Source organism: Sander lucioperca, chromosome 4 (genome assembly GCF_008315115.2).
Source record: "Sander lucioperca isolate FBNREF2018 chromosome 4, SLUC_FBN_1.2, whole genome shotgun sequence".
In the NCBI taxonomy this organism is placed as follows: Eukaryota; Metazoa; Chordata; class Actinopteri; order Perciformes; family Percidae; genus Sander; species Sander lucioperca.
This window is the reverse complement of record NC_050176.1, coordinates 42,669,424-42,693,685: the sequence shown is the minus strand read 5'-3', so window position 1 is coordinate 42,693,685 and position 24,262 is coordinate 42,669,424. Positions and strand designations below refer to the sequence as shown.

The 24,262-nt window shown below is 41.2% G+C and overlaps 3 protein-coding genes across 5 annotated transcripts in view; 2 read left to right on the top strand and 1 right to left on the bottom strand.

Moving 5' to 3' along the window:
* The first annotated feature begins 2,593 nt into the window (after nucleotides 1-2,593).
* Nucleotides 2,594-24,262, top strand: part of LOC116050954 (zinc finger protein RFP-like) — a 38,403-nt gene continuing 16,734 nt past the window's right edge. The window contains exons 1-2 of one of the 2 annotated variants that reach the window (XM_036000580.1): nucleotides 2,594-2,715; nucleotides 11,275-12,632. In XM_036000580.1, coding sequence (XP_035856473.1) covers nucleotides 11,341-12,588 — 1,248 coding nt within the window. In that variant the 5' untranslated portion in view covers nucleotides 2,594-2,715; nucleotides 11,275-11,340 and the 3' untranslated portion in view covers nucleotides 12,589-12,632. Of the gene's footprint in view, nucleotides 2,716-11,260; nucleotides 12,633-24,262 lie in introns of those variants that run through there. The other variant, XM_031301180.2, reaches the window with a different exon arrangement.
* The window catches only part of LOC118494928 (E3 ubiquitin-protein ligase TRIM39-like), a 214,681-nt gene continuing 193,355 nt past the window's right edge, over nucleotides 2,937-24,262 (top strand). Inside the window, exons 1-2 of the mRNA XM_036000615.1 lie at nucleotides 2,937-2,974; nucleotides 11,533-11,553. The gene's annotated coding sequence lies outside the window, so the exon portion shown is untranslated. The remainder of the gene's footprint in view (nucleotides 2,975-11,532; nucleotides 11,554-24,262) is intronic.
* LOC116050958 lies at nucleotides 14,804-22,719 on the bottom strand. 2 transcript variants are annotated; one of them, XM_031301184.2, is made up of 6 exons: nucleotides 22,542-22,719; nucleotides 18,530-18,672; nucleotides 17,340-17,404; nucleotides 16,067-16,231; nucleotides 15,877-15,981; nucleotides 14,810-14,981 (listed from the first exon to the last, which is right to left on the bottom strand). In XM_031301184.2, the coding sequence occupies exons 1-6, from the start codon at nucleotides 22,659-22,661 to the stop codon at nucleotides 14,941-14,943; spliced, it is 639 nt and encodes a 212-aa protein (XP_031157044.1). In that variant the 5' UTR covers nucleotides 22,662-22,719; the 3' UTR covers nucleotides 14,810-14,940. The 2 variants fall into 2 exon arrangements, with proteins under 2 accessions (XP_031157045.1, XP_031157044.1); XM_031301185.1 differs by lacking the exon at nucleotides 22,542-22,719 and having other exon boundaries at nucleotides 14,804-14,983; nucleotides 15,878-15,981; nucleotides 18,530-18,687.

Sequence of the window (24,262 nt, the reverse complement as noted above, 5' to 3'; positions counted from 1 at the left end):
TCTATGTTGTGATAGGTAATAGAAAAAGAATGGTGAATCCGCTAAGTAAGAAAAAGAAGCACTTAACTGCCAACTTAGCAAATTTAGCATCCATTCCTCGTCAGCCACAGCCTGTCCCAAAAAACGAGACATAATTATTTTAACACACTAACATTAGCCTTACTAAACGTCAGGTCTTTGGCGGGTAAATCATTTTTAATCAATGATTTTATTATTAAACACAATCTTGATTTTATGTTTTTAACTGAAACCTGGTTAGACCATAATAACAGTGATGCTGTTCTCATTGAGTCAGCTCCCCCTAACCTCAATTTTATGAGTGAGAATAGAGCGAATAAGAAAGGAGGTGGAGTCGCCATTTTGTTTAACGACTCGTTCCAATGTACTCAAATATCTTATGGAAACTTTGCTTCTTTTGAATATGTGGCTCTTCAGCTAAGGTCCCCCTCTCGACCTTTATTTCTAATTATCTACAGGCCACCTAAATACTGTGTATCCTTCCGCAAGGCGGTCCTTCTTCTCGGACATTATTGCCAAAAACAATAATAATTCACGTGCTTTGTTTGCTACTGTCGATAGGTTAACAAACCCTCCAGTACCAGTAGCATCTGAACTTTTATCCACAAAGGCCTGCAATGATTTTGCCACCTTCTTCAATGACAAAATTCAGAAAATTAAACAAACAGTCAGTGCTTCCATATCGAGTACAGTATGTGTTGTCACAGTGTCCAGGCAAAACAGATTCCAATATGACACAATTTCATATGATTAACCGTAAAAACCTGGAGGACATTATACAACATCTGAAAACCTCCTTCTGCTGTCTTGATATTCTACCAACGGGCCTTTTCAAAAATGTTGCAAATTGTTTGGCTACAGATCTTCTACAGATTGTAAACACGTCTCTTCTCTCAGGTATCTTCCCACAGGCCCTGAAAACTGCAGTCATTAAGCCACTCTTAAAAAAGAACAATCTAGACACGTCACTAATGAGCAACTATAGGCCGATATCAAACCTTCCATTTTTAAGTAAAATCATTGAAAGAACGGTTTCTCAACAACTGAACCTTTTCTTGTCACTAAACAACAGTTTTGATGCCTTCCAGTCGGGTTTTCGACCACACCACAGCACTGAGACAGCTCTTGTTAAAGTCTTTAATGACATCCACTTAAACACAGATAGTGGCAAAATTTCAGTCTTGGTATTACTTGATCTCAGTGCTGCATTTGATACGGTCGACCATGACATATTACTAGACCGATTGGAAAACTGGGTTGGCATTTCTGGCTCAGTACTAAAGTGGTTTGAGTTTTATTTAAAGAATAGGGACTACTTTGTGTCTATAGGGAATTATACATCTGAGCATACAAATATGACGTGCGGAGTTCCCCAAGGCTCAGTTCTGGGGCCTCTCCTGTTTAACATCTACATGCTTCCACTGGCTCAAATTATGGAAAACAACAAAATAAGTTACCATAGTTATGCGGATGACACACAAATTTATATAACCTTATCGCCAGGGGACTATAGTCCAATACAACAACTGACTAAGTGCATTGAACAAATTAACGACTGGATGTGCCAGAACTTTCTTAAATTAAATGAAGAAAAAACTGAGGTGGTTGTTTTTGGAGCAAAAGAGGAACGATTAAAAGTCAGCACTCAGCTTCAAACGATAATGTTAACAACAACAGACAAAGCCTGAAATCTAGGTGTAGTCATGGACTCAGACCTGAATTTTAACAGCCACATTAAGACAATTACAAAGTCAGCCTATTACCACCTTAAAAATATATCAAGGGTTAAAGGACTTATGTCTCAGCAAGACTTGGAAAAACTTGTCCATGCTTTTATCTTCAGTAGACTAGACTACTGTAACGGAGTCTTTACAGATCTCCCTAAAAAATCAATCAGACAGCTGCAGTTGATTCAGAACGCTGCTGCTCGAGTCCTCACTAAGACCAAGAAAGTGGATCACATCACTCCAGTACTGAAGTCTTTACACTGGCTTCCAGTGCATCAAAGAATTGATTTCAAAATACTTTTGCTGGTATATAAATCACTAAACGGTTTAGGGCCAAAATACATTTCTGATCTGCTAGTACACTATGAACCACCCAGACCTCTCAGGTCGTCTGGGACAGGTCTGCTTGTTGTCCCCAGAGTCAGAACTAAACAGGGGGAAGCAGCATTTATTTTTTATGCTCCACATATCTGGAACAAACTCCCAGAAAACTGCAGGTCTGCTGCAACTCTCAGTTCTTTTATATCAAGGCTGAAGACCTATCTATTTGATGTTGCCTTTCTTTAAATAACTTCATTTCTTATACTGAAGTTGCATTGTTGACACTGTATGACAATCTATATAAGCATATAAAGAGAAATTCCTATTTTATCTGCTTTTATATATTTAACTGTTTTCATTTCTTATACTGCACTGTAACTTTTATTCTTGTATTTTATCTGTTTTAAATTTTTTAATCTGTTTTCATGTAAAGCACTTTGAATTGCCCTGTTGCTGAAATGTGCTATACAAATAAAGCTGCCTTGCCTTGCCTTGCCTTGATTTGAGGGTCAACACATTGTTCTCTGAGATTGTTGCTCAGTTCAGACAGTCAGCTCAACAGAAAGCCAGCAGCAGCAGCAGCTCAGAGCAACAAGTGTCCAAACCAGGAGAAGTTCCCTGTGACGTCTGCACTGGAACCAAACTGAAGGCCCTGAAGTCCTGCCTGGTGTGTCTGGTCTCCTACTGTGAGACTCACCTGGAGCCTCATCTTGGCCATGTCAGGCCTTAAAAGACATCAGCTGATCGACCCTGTGGAGAACCTGGAAGGCAGGATTTGTACAAAGCACGATAAACTTCTGGAGCTGTTCTGTAAGACCGACCAGACATGTGTCTGCATGCTCTGTAATGTTTTAAAACACAAGATGCATGATGTTGTTCCTCTGAAAGAAGAATATGAAGGAAAGAAGGCAGAGGCTGAAATTCAGCAGATGATCCAGAAGAGACGACTGAAGATTCAGGAGATCAAACACTCAGTCGACCTCAGTGAGGAAGATGCAGACAGAGAGATAGCAGAAGGTGTTCAGGTCTTCACTTCTCTGAAGGTGTCTGTTGAGAGAGGCCTGAACGAGCTCATAAACATGATCATAGAGAAGCAGAAAACAACAGAAAAACAGGCCGAAGCTTTCATCAAAGAGCTGGAACAGGAAATCTCTGAGCTGATGAAGAGGAGCACTGAGGTGGAGCAGGTGTTACGCTCTGAAGACCACCTCCATCTTCTCCAGAGTGTCCAGTCCCTAAACATCCAACAACCTCCACCCACCAAGGACTGGACAGAGGTCAGCCTCCGTCCATCATCATATGAGGGGACTGTGGTGAAAGCTGTGGTTCAGCTGGAGGAGACACTCAGTAAAGAGATGAAGAAGCTGCTTGAAGCCGAGCTGAAGAGGGTCCAGCAGTATGCAGTGGATGTGACTCTTGATCCTGATACAGCACATTCTGAACTCATCCTGTCTGATGATGGGAAACAAGTGAATTATGGTGATGTAGAGAAGAATCTCCCAGACAACCCAGAGAGATTTTCTCGTTATTGGCTTGTTTTAGGAAAACAGAGTTTCTCTTCAGGTAGATTTTACTTTGAGGTTCAGGTTAAATGAAAGACTGATTGGGATTTAGGAGTGGCCAGAGAGTCGATCAACAGGAAGGGAAGCATCACACTGAGTCCTCAGACAGGTTACTGGACTATAGTGTTGAGAAAAGGAAATGTGTACAAAGCTCTAGCTGACCCTCCCATTCTCCTCTCTCTGAAGTCTCCTCCTCAGAAGGTGGGGGTGTTTGTGGATTATGAGGAGGGTCTGGTCTCCTTTTATGACATAGATGCTGCAGCTCTTATCTACTCCTTTACTGGCTGCTCCTTCACTGAGAAACTCTTCCCATACTTCCATACTGGTAATAATGAAGGTGGTAAAACTCTGCCCCTCTGATCATCTCTCCTGTCAGAGTAAACTAATCACTGATCTCATTTCAGGTATTGATTTATTTTCAATAAAGGGAACAAATGTAAATATTCATATTTTACATCTTATTTTCAACAGAATCTGTTTGGTGACTGATTTACACTTTATTCCATTATTAGCATATGGTTAAATGTGCAGCAGTTCTTTGCAAATTGAATAAAACCTCATCTTGACATATTTGGTGTCTTTAGAAACTGATTTCTTCTGGAAGTTAATAAATGTCTGTGGATTCTACAGAGGTTTAAATAGATATTGTCCACATAACGTGTGTCATGATGCATCAAATTAATGTGTTGATTATGTAATTGGATACATATTTATTTGAATTATGAATATTAATTGAAAAAATTGCAATAAAGAAAAATCAATGACTAGGATGAAGTTGAAATGATCAAAAAAAATTGCAATATTGAAAATAGATCGAAATATCAGGAACAATGTTGAAAGATCTACCTCCTCTCATTTTGTTCCCTTATTGGTCTTATATGGAAAGTTGTCTTAACATTTAATAGTTAGACTAGGTATTTATCACAGTTTTTGCGGTCTGTGTCACCGCGACATGTAGTTACATTATTTTAAGGTGAACATCAGACTGCAGCTATCAACACGTACCTACACACGTACCCACGACATAGATCTTACACAGGACCATAAATTGGGTTTTAATCTTTTAAAGATGAAAAGAATATTAGGTTTAGATCATACTCTTCATAATCAACCTGAGCTGAAGATTTGCAAAAAATGATCTAACTGTTGAACAGGTCCAAGAGACCAAAACCTCTGGGAGTTATTTTAGATAGTAACTTGTCATGGACAAAACATCACCTGCACATGCACCATGTTTGTCAAAAAGCTCAACCAAAGTGGCGATTCAATATTTAATACAGTCTAATATTCACTATTGTTCAGCAGTATGGCCTAATGCAACTCAAGAAAAAATAAAAAAAATGCAAATTGTACAAAACACAGCAGCGTGTATAACTCAAGTGTGGATATAGAACAAATGTTGCAATTCACAAATGTTTAGGTTGGTTATCTGTGAAAAACAGATTACTTTATTCATTATTTGTATTTTTAGGAACATTCTTGTAACAAAGAAACCATCTTTTTTTTTTTTTTTATATAATAATTGAACATTTAGTTTAAATAACTATGACTATGCCACTAGACATGCCACAAGAGATAACTTTACCAAAGCAAATGGTCACTTTATAGATCATTTTAAGCAAGGTAATGGCAGGGAGGCTAAAACAGAGAAGTCATGGTGTCACATTATTGGTGTACACAGCATATGCCAGTAATATATAGTCTGACAAGTCTCTGTGTTTCTGTCTGAAGAAATATTGAACTGAGGTCGTCAGGTCTTTCTCAACAAATATCGGTGAGTGCAGCTGATTAGATTTACTATTTTACCAAACAGCATTAAAACTAAACTTACAGCTAAATGTAGCAGCTTTATTCAAACAGGAAGCTACAATCTTTGTTTTTTTAATGACACTTGTCAGATGGATAACTCACTTCAAGGTATAACATGTAACATTTTTGCTTTCAAATGTCTAAAAAGACTAGATCTATGGAATATATTTTCTTGAGCTGTGTATTTACATTTACCAAATGTTTGAAAAAATTTTCCAAACCAGAGAAATCTGTCATTTTTAGCAAAGTAATGGCACGGAGGCTAAAATAGAGAAGTCATGGCGTCATATTATTGGTGTACACAGCATATGCCAGTAATATATAGTCTGGCTATAGCAGGGGATGTTTTAGGGTGTTGGCTACACACCGACCTGTCAATCAGGACAGAGGCTTAGCAATGCTAACCATGCTAACACTGTGGACATAAAAGAGACCGGATCTTGTTTTAGGGTGTTGTCTGTGTTTTTATTTTAAACTTTGACCCTCTCTCTGTGTGTTTTCACTTCATCAAAGTAAATTGGAACATTAACTTGTCCGTGACTCCTTGAACATTATTTCTGCCTGAGTCACGTAGTGTGGCTTATCTCCCAAGATCCCTCACTACTTCACAACATCATCAGTCTGTCTTTTGTTATTGATTTGATTGAGAGACCCTGTTACAAAAACCCATTCACTTTTGGATGACACATGGTAAACCTACTCAGGTCACCAAGCACCCAGAAAATTAATTTGCAGTCACACTTTTATACATATCATTCAGTAAAACACTGTTAAAAAAAACAAAAAAAAAAACACATTACATTAGTTTCGTCAGTTCAGTTTATTCATTTAATTCATTTCTATTTAACAACAAACTATGTTTCTTTACCATTATTTTGAACTCTCGCTCCTCTTCAGTTCCTGGGTCTGAACCAGAGCTTCTTCTTCTTCTTCTTTGGGATTTTACGGCAGCCGGCATCCAAAAAGTTGCATTGCTGCCATCTATGGAACTAGCACCGCAGTGCATTATATCCTGTTATACAGTCCAGTGTCTATTAAAAATTTAAACAAACAACGTTTTCCCCTCCCACTTGATCCTACTTCTAAAATACTCTTCAGAGATACTTCTTCCAAGCCAATTTCTCGCAATTCTCTGAGTAGATCTAGTCTTTGTCGGTCATAATTTCGACAAGAAATCAAAACATGATGCACTGTCTCAGGTTCCTGACATGAACACAAGCCACTCTGATGTTTACCTAAAATAAATAAAGTGCTGTTCAGCAATCCAATCCAATCCAATCCTCATTCTAGAAATAATAACCTCTTCCTTATGTCTACCTTCCCCTCTTTTACAAACATTAACTGAGAACAGTTAATGTTGGAACAGATCCATAAACCAAACACCCATATTCAATTCTTGCTCTAATTAAATATACATAAATTTGCTTCAAAGAAGCTACATCTGCTCCCCATTCCGTTCCAGCAAGACATCTCATTAAATTCAATACCCTTTTACATTTGTCTACTATTTTTGAAACATGATCCCTCCATGTAAGTCCTGTATCAAAATACACACCCAGAAATTTTCATCTATTTTCTTCCTCGTAAAAAACATAGCCTTAGTCTTCTCAATAGAGAATCTAAACCCCCATTTCCTTCCCCAGTCCTCCACTAGGGTTAAAGCTTCCTGTACCTTCTTCAGAGTATACTTCACATTCTTCCCCCTTTTCCATAGGCTACCATCATCTGCAAATAACGACCTTCCAATTCCTGACTGAACATTAGAAAAAACATCATTAATCATTATGTTGAACAGTAATGGACTAATAACACGACCTTGAGGTGTCCCATTTTCTACCAAACACCTTCTAGATGTTTCTGTCCCTATTTTCACCTGAATACGTATATTATTTATAAAGTCCATTACCCAGTTAAACATATTTCCCCCAATTCCGGGCAAATGCATCTTGATTAAAAGACCCTCTACCCATAACATATCATATGCTTTTTCCACGTCTAAAAATACTGCCACAACAGTCTTTTTTTATCAGTGCTTTTCTTATTTCATCCTCAAAACATATGATTGAATCAATAGTACTCCTTCCCTTTCTAAAACCACTCTGACAAATAGCCATCAACCCCCTTTCTTCAATAAAGTGCATCAGCCTTCCATTCACCAACCTTTCCATTAACTTACCTAAGTGAGAAGTTAGAGCTATTGGCCTATAATTCGCTGGATTACTAGCATCTTTTCCCGGTTTTCTTATTGGAACAATAACTGCTTCCTTCTATCCTACAGGAATCTTTCCTTCCTCCCAAAACTTTATTAAACACATTTAAAACCTTCTGAATCCCCTTATCACTTAAATGTCTTAACATACTATAACAGATTTCATCTTTACCAGGAGCCGAATTCCTAAACTTATCCAATGCATTTCTTAACTCTCTCAGGGTGAAAGGAACATTATATTTATCCTCTAATTTTTCTTTCTTTCGAATAACCTCAGCATATAGACTCCTTGTTTCTTCCCTACTCCTTCTTTCTTCTTCTGAAAGATTACTGGAACTATGTACCTTACTCAATGTGTTCACCATCATTTCTGCTTTCTCTAGGTTTGATACAGCCAACTGTCCTCCATCTGAAAGAATTGGATAATTCCACTCTCTTCTAATACCTTCCATTTTCTTGATCATTCCCCATACATCATTTATATTAATAGCACTTCCAATTGAGCTACAATAACTCCTCCAGTATGTTCTTTTCCTTTGCCTTATACTCCTTCTCACTACTGCCTGTGCTTGCTTATATTCAATCAAATGTTGAAAGTTATGGGTTCTTTTTAATCTTCTAAAAGCTCTGTTCCTTTCCCTAACTACCTCTTCACATTCAACACTCCACCATGGAACCGCTTTTCTTACTAGTTTTCCTGAACTTTTTGGTATTGCATCCATAGCAGCCATATAAATACTCTGTCGCAACTCAAGTTCATTTATTTCAACATCATTTGTTTCTTGGACTGAACTACTATACAAATCACTTGTTTCCATAAATCTCTTCCAGTCTGCCTTTTTGAAAACCCACCTTCCATGACTATCTTCTGTGCTCACCCTTACAACAACATTCAGTTTACATATAATTGGGTAATGATCACTTCCAATAGTGCCTTCTCCATGCACTTCCCACTCACACTTTGGAGCCATTCTACTAGACAAAAATGTGAGGTCTAATACTGACTCTTTACCAGTTCTAGTATCAATCCTAGTCCTTCTACCATCATTCAAACAAACTAAGTCCCTATCATTCATCACTTCCTCAATCACCTGTCCATTGTTGTCTGTCTTTTCCCCTCCCCACAGTGTATTGTGTGCATTAAAATCTCCACACCATAAAACATTATCTCTATCCTGGCCTTCTATTTCCTCTAATTTATTTAATTCTAACTGTTTACAAGGATTATAATAATTTATTATTACTATTTTCTTTCTATCTGCCCATACTTCCACTACCACATATTCTTGTTCCTTCCCTGTACCTAACACCCTGTAGGGTACACCCTTCCTTTAAAAGGTAGCACAACCCCCACCACTTCCTTGCTCTCTGTCCGGTCTGATGACAATATAGTTAGATAACACAAAATCAAATCTAGGTTTTAACCATGTTTCCTGAATACACATTACGTCAGGTTTTACACTCCTACTATCTATAAACTGTTTAAAATCTTGACCATTTGCCAACAGACTCCTTGCATTCCATTGGAAAATGATCATAATAAATAAGATCATCCTTTACCTACTTCCTGACTGGAGTGTACAGCAAGACAGTCTCTTATTTCTTCCCATTTTAAGTCTCGCATGCCCAAATGCTGAACTGCTGCCTTTGCAATGATTTGAATCCTTTCAGTTTTAGATTTAACCTCAGCTGTTGTATTAATTACCCCTGCAATAAAGATAACCAAGTTCCTCTTCTCTCCCCACTCCTTTTTTCCCCTTCTCTTTCTCTCTTACATGTGCTTGTTGCTGTGTCCATGCATTCCCTGTTGCTATTTCCTGTCTAACATTTCCTTCATTAACCCTCTTTGTTTGCTCCACTCTTTTAACTGCTTCTGTATAAGGAACTCTATCCTTCCTTTTCACATTCTGAATCTCATTCTCCCTTCTCATTGCGTCATACCCCCAGTAGGCCGCACTGTGACTCCTTCCACAATTACAGCATTTAGGTCTTACCCCCTCTCCACATTCCCCATAATCATGTTCTCCACCACATTTAGCACATCTTTTAGTCCCTTTGCAAGCCTTAGCTACATGACCAAACTTCTGACACCTGTAGCATCTCATTGGCTTATGAGTGAACTCTCTTACCCTGTATCTCATATATCCAAAATATAGTTCTGCAGGCAACTCTTTTGTGCTGAACTGAATCAAAACTGACTCGGTTTCTTTTTTCTCAACCCCCTTGGTCAAACGCTTTGCACTCTGAACAGCATCACATTTTTCTTTTACATTTCTAACCAGCTCCTTCATCTCAACTGCTAAAGGAATACCATAAATCACTCCTTTACTTCCTTGTTCACCCACTTTCACCACCACTGTTTTCCCAGTTTTAAAGCTCTTTCAAGCTGCTCTTCAGAGTTACATCCAATCAATAGATTGCCATCATTGAGAATCCTAGCATATTTAACCTCGCCAACCTGATTCTTAATTATTTTCATCAATTTTAATGGATCCAAACTCTTCACTCCTGGTTCTTTGAACCCCACAACGATATTCCATTTATCCTCACTCTCTTTAACTCCTCTAACCCGCTTTGCTTTATTTATCCTCCTTATCTGCCAGTTCCCATCTTCTGGATCCAACTCATCCATGCTACAACAACTATCGTCCGGATTACCAGCCATGATAGAGAATATATGCAATTGTATCGTATACTGGACCTATACAGGCCATCGGCCGATACACCCGCAAAATACTCTCTCCACTTAGTCTAACCTACTTCTAACAATCCTTCTGAAATAAAGTTATTTGTAGAAAACAAAGCAAAACAAAGAAAAAACCCACAACAACACTGCAAACTTTCTCACACAAAAGCTCAACCGCATGTCCCTGCGCAGAGATTCTCCTGAGCCAGAGCTGAGGCAAAGTGCTGCTACAGCAGTCCCACTTAGGTGTGCTGATGGTAGGAGATACCATATATATTGGTCATAGGTGAGGGTAGATTTTCTTGTTGGAAATGTGTAAGTTTTTGTGTTTTCCAAAGTTAGATGAGTGGAAAATAGTTTGTTCGAGAGTCTGTTATTTGTTTATGGTAGAAACTAGCAGTGAAATTATGAATGTCTAAATGGTAACATAATTGAGAGTTAATTGAAGCAATTAAGAGTGGTTTGGTCTAGTGGGAGGGGCTTAACATATATAAGCCTCTGGCCCCGTAAGCATGGAGCTCAGTCTGAGGCTGGCTACGATCCAGATAGGTAATGTGAAACGTTGAGAAACTTGGCTAGTGAAAACCTTGTGTAAAATGATGGTTTTTGTTGTTTATGTTTTTTTGCTGTGGATGTCCTGTGTTGTTTAACCACTTTCTTTGTAAATAAAAGCACCTTCACGTTTTGCAACTCAAGCCATCGTGTTAGAAACGTTTTAGTTCAGATTCCCAACGCTCTCTTTAAAAGACCCTGAGCGATAGAAATATCCTACTGTGTGCTTAACTGTTTAAGTTTGTCAAAATTGCAGTAATCATACTTTGATCATTTTATTCATATGACAATTGTGTGTAACAACATTTTATAATACTTTTTGTTCTTAGTGTGTAGATATGTGAGCTGTCTGCTGTCTCCTGTGACGCCTGCACTGGAACCAAACTGAAGGCCCTAAAGTCCTGCCTGGTGTGTCTGGTCTCCTACTGTGAGACTCACCTGGAGCCTCATCTGACCATGTCAGGTCTGAAAAGACATCAGCTGATCGACCGTGTGGAGAACCTGGAAGGCAGGATGTGTACGAAGCACGATAAACCTCTGGAGCTGTTCTGTAAGACCGACCAGACATGTGTCTGCATTCTCTGCCCTTATTCAGATCACAAGATGCATGATCTTGTTCCTTTGACAGAAGGATATGAAGGAAAGAAGGTAGAGCTGGGGAAGACAGAGGCTGAAATTCAGCAGATGATCCAGAAGAGACGACTGAAGATTCAGAAGGTCAAACACTCAGTCAACCTCAGTGAGGAAGATGCAGACAGAGAGATAGCAGAAGGTGTTCAGGTCTTCACTTCTCTGAAGGAGTCTGCTGAGAGAAGCCAGGCCAGTCTCATCAAAACAATAGAAGAGAAGCAGAAAATAACAAAAAGAAAGGCTGACGCTTCCGTCAAAGAGCTGGAACAAGAAATCTCCGAGCTGAAAAAGAGAAGAACAGAGGTGGAGCAGGTGTTACGCTCTGAAGACTTCCTCCATCTTCTCCAGAGTGTCCAGTCACTAAACACCAACCATCCTCCACCCACCAAGGACTGGACAGAGGTCAGCGTCCGTCCATCATCATATGAGGGGACTGTGGTGAAAGCTGTGGTTCAGCTGGAGGAGACACTCAGTGAAGAGATGAAGAAGCTGCTTGAAGCCGAGCTGAAGAGGGTCCAGCAGTATGCAGTGGATGTGACTCTTGATCCTGATACAGCATATCCTGATCTCATCCTGTCTGATGATGGGAAACAAGTGAATAATGGTGATGTGAGGAAGAATCTCCCAGACAACCCAGAGAGATTTTCTAAGTGTGCTTGTGTTTTAGGAGAACAGAGTTTCTCTTCAGGCAGATTTTACTTTGAGGTTCAAGTTAAAGGAAAGACTGACTGGGATTTAGGAGTGGCCAGAGAGTCGATCAACAGGAAGGGAAGCATCACACTGAGTCCTCAGACAGGTTACTGGATAATATGGTTGAGAAATGGAAATGAGTACAAAGCTCTAGCTGTCCCTCCAGTCCTTCTCTCTCTGAAGTCTCCTCCTCAGAAGGTGGGGGTGTTTGTGGATTATGAGGAGGTTCTGGTCTCCTTTTATGACGTAGATACTGCAGCTCTTATCTACTCCTTTACTGGCTGCTCCTTCACTGAGAAACCCTTCCCATACTTTAATCCTGGTCTAAATGATGGTGGTAAAAACTCTGCCCCTCTGATCATCTCTCCTGTCAGAGTAAACTAATCACTGATCTCATTTCAGGTATTGATTTATTATCTAAAATTAAAGGTAAAGTTCAAATCTGATGGGACAATTAGGATCAAAGAGGTGTATGGGGTAAATTGTTGTCTGATATTTTTATTTTTTATATTCCTTAATAAAGGGACAGGAAAAAGTCTGAATTATTGTGGCATAATTGCAGAAATAAAGTATGTTGAGACCAAGAATGTTAATGGTGTTATTCCTAAATCAGTTCTTCTGATATCACTTTAAACTGCTGGTTCTGTTCTTTCTACCACAACAGTTGTTGTTTTAATTTTAAATGTAAGCCACTTTCCTATTCGGAGAACCTGCTGTTGCACTTATTATGAAACTGATAATTTGAAGTGTTTACACATAATGGTTAACCCTCCTGTTGTCCTCGGGTCAAATGTGACCCATTTTCTAAAAGTTTCTATATCAGAAATATGGGTTTCAATCAACCAAAATGTCCAACAAAATAACGTGGGTCCATTCGATGCTCTTTACAAGTAAAATAAATGATCAGTTCAGTACTTTCTTTAAATTTGGCTGTTTTTATTTAATTTTATAGCATTTCAAAAAAAATTGATAAAAACGTTAATAGTGACAAAAATGACGGAAATAAGAAAGGAAAAACGTCAAATCGCAGAAGAAAAGTGACAAAAACATTGGAAAAAGCAGCAGAAAAAATTGCATAGTGGGCAGGAGGACAACATGAGGGTTAATAATCAAAACACTTATTGAGAATATGAATGGGATTTTTAACTTCTGGAACCACACTGTTGCTCTTATTTTGAAAGAGCCGGAAGCTGTTCAGTGGAGCAAAGTTGACGGTGTTTGTGATGCTGAGGAGAGAGCATCCTCCGCGGCAGGTCTCCACACAGGCAGGCCGTGTGTTTAGGGAGATGTGATGTCAGAAAGAAGATCTTTATTATTGTTATTACATGTGATTTTATCACCGTGAGTTGTAACCGTTTTCATCCTGAGCTCAGCGATGGTGGGTTTCTCCGAGAGTGGTGCAGTGTCGCCCAGACACAGCAGACACGGACAGGGCTCTGGCTCCGGCAATAACGGCAAGAAAACGTCGAAATAGCGATGGTGGGTTTCTCCGAGAGTGGTGCAGGTCGACCTACACATAGATCTTTTAAAGATGAAAAGAATATTAGGTTTAGATCATACTCTTCATAATCAACCTGAGTTAGCTAGGGGTACTTTGGAGGACTGCAGGGGGTACGTGTCCCCCTAGGGGTACTCTGGAGGACTGCAGGGGGTATGTGTCCCCCTAGGGGTACTTTGGAGGACTACAGGGGGTACGTGACATTTTTTCCAAAATGTTTTTCAGTTCCAAGGCTGTTGTTACTTCTACTGTCTTTTTTTTCTCCAAGTTTGTCGTTTTTTTTCAAAGTTATTGTCTCTGTTTTTGAAGGTCTTGTCGTTTGTTTTGACCTATTCTTGCCTTTCTTCCTTACTTTTTTCTACTGTCTTTTTTTCTTTGAATTTTTTGTCCCTTTTGTCGCCCTAGTGTTGCCTTCCTTCATTCTACTGTGTTTTGTTTTAGAAGTTTTTATTACTATTTTCAACCTATTCTTGCCTTCCTTCCTTCTTTCTACCGTCTTTTTCCAAGGTTTTGTCTCCTTTTTCCATCATCATTTAAACATTTTCCAGGTACAAGGCTGTTGTTTAGTAAATCTATCGCTGACATCACTGTATTGTACCTCTTTATTTATTTTTTCTACCAAAAAGTATTCGTGCTGGTTAGAGGGTACATGGCTTAAAAAAAACTGCTCAAAGGAAGAACATTATTGAAAAAAGCTTGAGAACCACTGACCTAGAAGGAAATACAGTCACACTTTACACCGCTTAATGTAAGCTGTCAGCATTTTAACCATTGTGTTTAATCCAGCTACTAGCTAATGGTAATGTAGCGTCTCATGCAGCGATGCTTTGGTGCCCTATTGGCACAGCGTTTCGGTACCCAACCCTATTTGAGAGGGAATTGGCCCACAATATGAATACAGCTGAATACAAACTTTTATTTTGTTGCTAACCATTGTATGTATAGCAAGTGCCTCGGTCCTAGCTGCATCACTTTTGTGCCAATAATGACGTTAAATCACACACTCTTGTATAATATTGCTTAAACTTCCTGTTGATGTTCAAATACCTGTATGCACCTGTTCATTTCACCTCACCCAATATCTTTACACACACACACACAGCTTGGAAACCTTGGTGTTACACCATTTTATTAGATCGTGAATACAAAATACGGACCACACGTTTGATGATGTCACCTTTTGTCTCTATAACTTTCTCAGTTACAGTTTGAAATATTCACGAAAGTTGTTGTTAACTTCAGATTTCCACCTTTAAGCCTTCGCCTTCGGCACAGAAACCTGCAGAGAGAAAGGGAGGAATAAAGAAATCAGTTCTGTCTGACGTCACACATCTTGATTTCATTGTTTCATCAGACAGGTGGATAATGACTGATATGGGCCCTATTTTAACGATCTAAGCGCACGGCGTGAAGTGCCTGGCGCAGGTGCATTTAGGGCGTGTCCAAATCCACTTTTGCTAGTTTTACGGCAGAAAAAAGGGTCCGTGCGCCGGGCGCACTGGATATGACACATGCCTTTGGTGCGGGATACCCGGATTCGAATCCCACTGTGATACATCAACCAATGTGTCCCTGAGCAAGACACTTAACCCCTAGTTGCTCCAGAGGCGTGCGGCCTCTGACATATGTAGCAATTGTAAGTCGCTTTGGATAAAAGTGTCAGCTAAATGACATGTAATGCAATAAACCAATCATGTCATCTCCCATTCCCTTTAAAAGCTAGGCGCGTTTGGACCTTGGCGCATTGCTATTATGATGGAGGATTTGCCATATTTGTAATCTTCTGCATGTGTGTGTGCTGCTGTGTGTCCCTGTGTGTGTAACAAGCATAGTGTGCGCGCTGTGCACGAGACTAGGCGCATTTCACTAATGCTCTGTTAAAATAACAATGAAATACTGCATTATTGACTTTAGTCCAGGTTTTTGTTGGTCAATGGCGCCATCACTTCACTTCCTCAAGCTAGCAATACTCCCAGAATGCACCTGAACACACCTCCCTGTAAGACCAGCGCCCATGGGCGTTTAAACGACGTGGGCGCTGGACGGGAAACTGACAACTGTGTTGGTCTTAAACTAGTAAAGACCCTTGGGTCGGGCTTTGCTCTGCGCCGGGTGCGAGATAGGGCTCTTTGATTTTGTTGTTTCATCTGATAGGCCAAAAAAGGGTGTAGCACCTTTTTTGGGGTCATAGAGGAAGTCTGGTTCTCCGGAGAAGCCGAGGCAGCTCGCCTGCTGCTTGAAACGCTCCAGGTCTGAGTCCTTCAGGGTCGCCTCTCTGCCTGGAAACAAAACAAACACAAATGGACGGTTTGTTTCAGATATAAAATGTGTTATTTTCCCTCAGGCTCCTTCCTTCCTACCTACCTAACAGATAAAGAGAGCGGATGTTGATCTCTTCCCCCGAAACAGCCACGTTGAGTTTCATCATGGTAGTGAGCTTATCGAGGTCTCTGGCGGTGGCCTTGATGCTCAAGAGCAGACAGCCTTCGCAGCTCGGCAGCAGGTGGAACACCGAGGTGGTGTTGGCGACTGAGGAGAGAAACAAAAAAACACCATTATTCTCAATCTGAAACAGAAACTGTCTTTTTAGCCTTAACACTGATAACCTGGGCGTCTGAGTAGTTCACCTGGTAGAGCGCGTGCCCATATACAGAGGTTCAGCCCTCGACGCAGCCGCCGTGGGTTCGGTTCTGACCTACGGCTGCATGTCATTCCCCCTCTCTCTCCCCTTACAAACGTTCTGTATTTTAGCTGCAGCTACACACATCTTTTCAGTTGTTTACTTACAGGGCAAAGTCCAGGTTATGAGCTGCCAGAACCTTTTCTGTTACTTTACAGATTCATTTCTCAAAGTGCAGGAGATGAAGTGTTTGACGCAGAAACATTTCTGGGGGACAACCCCCAAAGCACCCAGTTATTGTGTGTGTGTGTGTGTGTGTGTGTGTGTCTAATGTTGAATGTTGAAACAAAACCTATGCCTAACGTGGGGTTTCCCCAGGCAGCTGATATAACGGCAGAGCGGAGCGATTCAATTCACTCCCTATGAGAACAGCGGTACGAGCGAAATCCACTGACGGTGGCGAAAGTGTCCCGGATGTTCACCGCTCTCCCCGCACTCCCAAAGATGACTTAGAGTCAACTTTTGCAGAGCGGTAGCCAATGAGAGGGCAGACTCGCGGACGTGCCTCCAGTATATTCTCCTGTGTATACACACGTGCTATATTCGAAATTACAAGCAAATGAAAAGATTGTGATTTTCCTACAGCTTACTTTATGATACGTCTCTGTGTGACTACAGTGATGCTAACAGCTAGCTTAGCAGAGGGTTGGAGCAAGCGGCAAAATGTGTGACCGGAGTAGAAAACATACCAAATAGTTTGTGATAGGCCAGATTTACAGACTGACAGAAATGTATCAACAACAACATCACGTTGTCTGCAAAACGGGAACACCGTTGGCATCATGTTGTGGTGACACAATTACGCTTGGAATTCGCTGCTCATCACAGACACCTTACAGTGGAGTTGCAGTTGAAAAAAGCTGCCTATGGAAACCCAGCATGAGACTGAAAACCTAAGAACCTAATTTCTAGCATGGGGCGACTCCATTGGCTCCAAAAACAGATTGGGTAACTTACTTGACGTTGTTGCAGTGTTGCCGTCAATGGTTACCTTGACAGATGAGGCCAAGCAGGTTCCATTCCTGAAAAACACGACAAGACGAAGAGATGAGTTTGTGTTCTTACAAAACTGTTTCATGACTTCTCATCCACGATGGCTTGCTAAGTTAAGGCTCTGACACACCAACCGGACTGACGGACTGACTGCCTCCCCGAGTTGGTCAAAAAAGTGCCTCGGAACACACCGAAGCGACGCCAACTTGAGCGTACGTTCTGCGCGTGCGCGAGACGTAATCCGTCTCCATAACAGCAGGCGGCGCTAATCTGTATTGTCGCCCAAAAAATGAAAACCGGCAGTTGATTGGACGAACGCGGCTTCTCCCCGACCATAATGGCGGCTCGTTCGGAAACTATGATCTCGTATTTTACGAAAATAGTTCACCGAAACGTGTTTCTGAAAACATTTTAAGCGAGAAATACGCCATACAGTTGCTGAATCTGTCTTCATTTCAGATCAACAAAGGTCAGTTTAAAAGATTTTCGTCAGATTTTGAGAGGCTTAGTTAAGCTCATCCGCAAAGCGTAGATGCGCATCTGATCGCGTGCCTGGCCATTCATTCCGGGACGCGTATTTCTAAGTGCCAGTCACAAAGCGATCCTGTTTAGAAGACTAAATGTTTAGAAGACTAAATGTTTAGAACTCTCTCTCCGATAGAAAGAGACAGGGGAAAACTGTTAATTGTAGCCTATATGTGGCTGTGTGTGTGTGTGTAAGTGTGTGTGTGTGTGTGTGTGTGTGTGTGTGTGTGTGCGTGTGCGTGTCACTCTCTCTGTCCGTCTGTCAGTCTCTCTCTCCGTGTGCCTGATCAAGTCAAGACAGCCAAAAATCACCATGAACCTTTTATTTTGAAATGTGTTTTATTTTTGTATCCGGCTGCACTGTGGTCTTCCTGTATGTGATTACCATGGCGTGCCCGCTCTGCGCCCGGTATGTACGGACAGATTGGATAACATGGGCGCCAATATAAAAACAGCTGCGCTAAGCGGCTATACGCGAACCCGACCGTTGTGTTTTCAGTGTTAGGCACCGCCCACGGATCTGAAAGGCACAGAGAAAAACACCAAGAGACAACAGAAGGCCCTGCTCTAGCAGGAGGGACGTCACAGTTGTGTATTTGTAGAGTGGATGTTGCACTTCGTTTACTCACATCTTGTTTTCCTGAGACATAACAACTTCATTGGCGCTTGTTGACGCGGTAACATTTAACCAGGAGCTATCAGTTATCTTCAGGATGCCTTTAGAGAAGTCATGATCAACGTAACCCACCAGGAAGTTCGACCTTCCGTACATCTGCACACAAACACAAAGTCAGTTAGTGAAAGCACATGCTATTTTTTTTAGGCAAAACCTCTGTACAGCTGCTTGAGGGGAAACTAGTTCTCAATACTGAGTTTAAACTCATGTCCTGGGCTCCGATGATCAGTTTTGTTAGGACATTTTTCAAACTTTTCCCAAGCTGCAGGACTTTCTAATCCAAACAAAGACAGTAGGATAGAACCACAGTCACATCTCAACCCGTTCTCACTCCGAACTCGTAAAATACAGATGTTTGGACAGTGGCTGTCAGCGTCTGAAGCGACGAAAAAAAGCGCCTTTCAGCGTGTTTGTAGAACGTACCTGGGGAGAACGGCAGCTACACGGGGTTTAGCGAGTAGTATGTAAGGGGGAAATTCTGCGTAGGGAGGTTGGTCAGGGGAGATGTTTGGATCCTAAAACGCAGGGCTTTCAAACCGGGGAGCAGAGTTCGTGTCCCGGAAGAAGGTAAGGGGAAAACACAATACTTTCACCCAGGAAACAGGTGTTCATGTCCTGAAGAAGTTAAGGAGAAAACACAAAACTTTCACCAGGAAACAGGTGTTCAAGTCCTGAAGAAGTTAAGGAGAAAACACAAGACTTTCACCCAGGAAACAGGTGTTCATGTCCTGAAGAAGTTAAGGAGAAAACACAAGACTTTCACCCAGGAAACAGGTGTTCACGTCCCATGTGGCACGTTTTCTAAAGTCGCTTTCTTCTTTAACTGTCCCGTTATTCCCGTGTGTCACAGAAGCGTAAGCCCACCAACAACATTTTCCTTAACATAACTGCATAAAAAGTGACGCCAATAGTCCCGACCAAGCGTGTTTAGTTAAAGCACGTTATATGACGCTAAAGGAGACTTTTAGCGTCAGTAACGACAAAGGCACCTGACCAAGCGTCTGTATTTTACGAGATGGGAGTGAGAATCTATTGCACATCTTGGGAAATGGGTTAAAGTGCATTGAACAGATCAATGATTAGAACAACTGAGAAAGCCAGAAATATTGGCGTAGTTTTGGACTTTTCAACAGCCACATTAAGACAATTGCAAAGTCAGTCCTTAATTAGTCTATATCCATGACGTTCCACTTCAGGGATTGCTCCGTTGCTGCAAATTGCGTCGGATGCATGTCTTTTCGCCAATGTCCGTCCCCTTCCTCTGTCTCTGTGTTGGCGTTCTAACCTCCGGTGGATTTCTGAGGACTATGGTTAACTGCTCCTCAGATCTCTGCAGGGTAAATCCAGACAGCTATCTAGACTATCTGTCCAATCTGAGTTTTCTGTTGCACGACTAAAACTACTTTTGAACGTACACACGTTTCACCAAAACAAGTTCCTTCCTGAGGCTATTTTGCAGAGGCACCGTGGCTCCGTCCGGAGCTTAGCACCGCCCAAGACGATTGTGATTGGTTTAAAGAAATGCCAATAAACCAGAGCATGTGGTGGAAGGTCTGGCAAAGCAAGACTAGTCCTTAGTGTTCTTAAACTGTTTGCTTTGGGAAACAACAACCTTCAAGCTAACGAGCTACACACTGAAAATGTGAAGTTTTGAAGAAAATGTGGATCATGCAACAAGGCAGGTCTGCTTGGTTCTTTCAGGGAATGATTGTAAAGATTTACAAAGAATATGTTTAGGTCATTTCCTCTCTAACTGGGAGGTTTTGGGACTGATTGGTGTGGACGAAGTACAGACGGAGATACACTGGTAAGAGCTAATGAGGTGTAACCATGTATCAGCTAATTTAAATAGCTCACGTTACTGTATTGTGTCAACAGTTAACTTCATTTAATATTGTATGTGGCGTTTTCTTTTGCAGGTTGCAAATGTTCCACCAGAACAAGTTCCTTCCTGAGACTATTTAGCAGAGCTGCCGTCACTGCGTCCCAGAATGCATCTGTGGTGTAGCCAGACCTTATGCTGCGTTCCAGGCAAGCCGTAACACCTTCTACCCATGAAAGTGCCCTGGAATGGCAGTCAAACCCGTAACTTACTCCCTGTGAACTGGTACCAGATGGTTGTACTCCCAGTTACAGTTTTTGGCGTCACACACACATAAACAACTGAGCACATCGGTGTTGAACTGGTTCTTATAAATGTCTATTCATAGGATGGTTTGTGTGTGTCATTTGAAAACAAAATACCATTTTGAGAAGAAATAACATTGTTTTGAAATTTTGTTTTTGAATTTTGCAGGAGAATTGAGGGGTTTTGCCCATTGTGTGTGTTTTTTGATTTGTGTGTAGAGCTCTGAGAGTAAGAGATGAAAATGAAGCCCAAAATATGTTGCCGACTAGAAATTGCCAGAGGTGTGGACTCGAGTCATGTGACTTGGACTCGAGTCAGACTCGAGTCATGAATTTGATGACTTCAGACTCGACTCGACAAAATGTACAAAGACTTGCAACTCGACTTGGACTTTAACATCAATGACTCGTGACTTCACTTGGACTTGCACCTTTTGACTCGAGAAGACTTGCTACTTCCCATGAAAACTGGGGAAGAAAATGTTCACACGGCCGCGCCGCTCTCAGTTTATCTGCATCTGTGAAAAAAATGTGCACCACCTGTATGCATGCAGAGAGCATGCGCGCTGCCTGCACAACATCCAATCACTGTAGTCCCACGTTGTTTTGATTCGACAGCATCTAAGCAGGCACATTGCAAGACAACCAATGAAGCACAAGCAACAACGCGCCAGTTGGCAAAATGATACCGAAGATAGTTTCGTTTGGCTATAAAAATTACGAGGTAGTCGACAAAAAAAGAGTTGCAATTTGCAAAACATGCAGGCCCTTATTTGATTAATGTCATTGTATAAAAAGAGGTTTAAATAAATACAAATCTTACAGACATACATGATGGTAAGAGGACTTGAAATGACTCGAAACTAAAATGGTAGGACTTTGGACTCGACTTGAGACTTGTTGGCTTTGACTTGTGACTTGACTCGGGACTTGCCTCATCTTTGACTCGGGACTCGAGGGCAAAGACTTGAGACTTACTTGTGACTTGCATAACAATGACTTTGTCCCACCTCTGGAAATTGCTAGTATCAGCTAGCGCAGGGGTCTCAAACTCGTGGCCCGGGGGCCAATTGAGGCCCGCGGGCTGATGTTTTGTGGCCCCCCCTACTTGACATAATTTGCTAAGTCGTTGCGTGTGCCGCGCTTGGCACGCTTTTATTTTATTTTTTTATCACTTATGGGCTACCATAGCTAGTCTCGTGACTGCGGCGTTTGTTGTCAACGGAAGTATCAACGTTAGTCACTTGGTAGAAACGTGTTCCGGAGTGACGGAAAATATCTGCCATCACCTAGTTCCAGTCACGTCTCTCTCAAAACGTGCTGTGAAGAGAAAGGTTGGCGACGAGCACAGGCAATTTCAGTGAAAGTGGGAGACGGAGCACCCCTACATGTCTCATATGCACAGAGAAAGTTGCGGTGTACAAGGAATATGACATCAGATGTCATTACTCAACTAGACATGCTGAGGAGTATACAACATACCAGGGAGAGGAGAGAAAGAACCGGGTCTTAAAAAATGTCTATTGAGGCAACAAGATTTATTTAAGAAAGCAAACAAAGAATACTTTTGTTGAATACTTGACGCGGGCCAGCCTGACCCACACTCTGCCTCGAGCGGCCCCCAGGTAAATGGAGTTTGAGACCCCTGAGCTAGCGCTAGCTAACGTCAACGTTAGGTAGCCGTTAGCTAACGCTAGCTAGAAAGGTTTGTCGTGACTTTGCCTGGAACGCTACCAAGTCGTGAGTCATGACTTGAAGTCGTAACTTACGGGCTAAAAATAGTGTCTGGAACGCAGCATCACTCTGCAGCGCTGTGGAGAGACTAGACGAGGGCTTACCATGGAGGGGTCGACCAGAGACAGAGGGGTGACCAAGGGTTGGCATTCTTCGCTTGTGAGAGCCGAGCAGCTCAGGAACAGCCCCGCTACCAGGAAATGAGCGCTGAGCCACCGATTCATGACGCTGCCGTGGAAAAGCTTCAGAATAAAACACAAAAGTGACGATGACTGAGCCTCGCTCGGCCTTTATAGGAGCTGCTCGTGGCAGAGTTGCAAGCTTCTGGGTTTTCCCAAACAAACAGTACGTTGCTCCCAAATTCACCTTTTTTGTCCAGAGTTGGGCAAGCGACATTTTCCTGGCAGCGTGCCTCTCTGCAGGTTCAAAGGGGATTTCAGGTTTTTGCAGTGTGTGTGTGTGTGTGTGTGTGTGTGTGTGTGTGTGTGTGTGTGTGTGTGCGTATGTGTATGTCTATGTGTGTGTGTGTGTGTGTGTGTGTGTGTGTGTGTGTGTGTGTGTGTGTATAGGATTTCATAACGACCCTGTTGGGTTTGTGTATTAATCATTTACTTTATTTATTGAATTGTCCTACAACACCAACGCATACAAACACACTGTGTGTACCATACAGCACAGGACTGCTTCAGTCCAGCTCAAACCAGGACTGAGACACGGCCTGACCTCACACACACTGCTGTAACATTCCTATTATTTTCTGGCATTTTTGGCAACGTCCCAAGTTTACAACGAATGCAGAAAAGTGAAATGTGCCGGAATAAAGAACACAAAAAGGTTTGGACTGAATTGCTGTTTTAGGCTACTCACTGCAGGTGGAATTCTTGTAGAATGTATAGATTTGAGCTATTTATCTTCTATAACATGTCTTCCTTCACACTTAAAAAACTAAAAGCTACAATCTGTTTGACAGATGACTGTGTGTGTGTGTGTGTGTGTGTGTGTGTGTGTGTGTGTGAGTGGGCTTGTTTAACTATATTCATGGGGTCCAAAAACTGGGAGTCCACTATACTTGTGGGATCCCGACAGCTTTGTGGGGCCAACATTCTGGACTGTCTCTCTGAAGTCTCGCCTCAGAAAATATATCGGCACCATGTTTGTCACAAAGCTCAACCAAAGTGGTGATTCAATATTTAATATTGTCTAATATTGACTATTGTTCAGCAGTATGGCCTAATACAACTCAAGAACAAATAACAAAAATGCAAATTGTACAAAACACAGCAGCACGTATAACTCTCAGGTGTGATATATAACAAATGTTACAATTCACAAATGTTTAGGTTGGTTATCTGTGAAAAACAGATTACTTTATTCATTATTTGTATTTTTAGGAACATTCTTGTAACAAAGAAACCATCTATTTTTTTTATAATAATTTAATGTTTAGTTTAAATAAATATGACTATGCTACTAGACATCAGAGATGTTCACAAGTCATTTTTTGGAAGTCCAAGTCAAGTCTCAAGTCTCTGGCCATCTGATCTGTCCCTAACACTGTATTGTTAAATCTTATGAATTCAAATCATGTCCTGTAGCTACCATCCATACAGTACAGTATCAACATCAGTTGTAGGATAACTTCATGGGAACTACTGCAATGCAATGTGAAGAAACACAAATTAAGAACTCTGTTTCAATTTCATAAGTGTATTTTTCAACATTTTGGTATCTGCACCAAAGAATACATGTTTGTCTGTGTTTCTAACTGGCTGTAAAGCCCAACCTCATCATGCATTACATTTTTCAGTGTTCAAAGTTTGAGGGA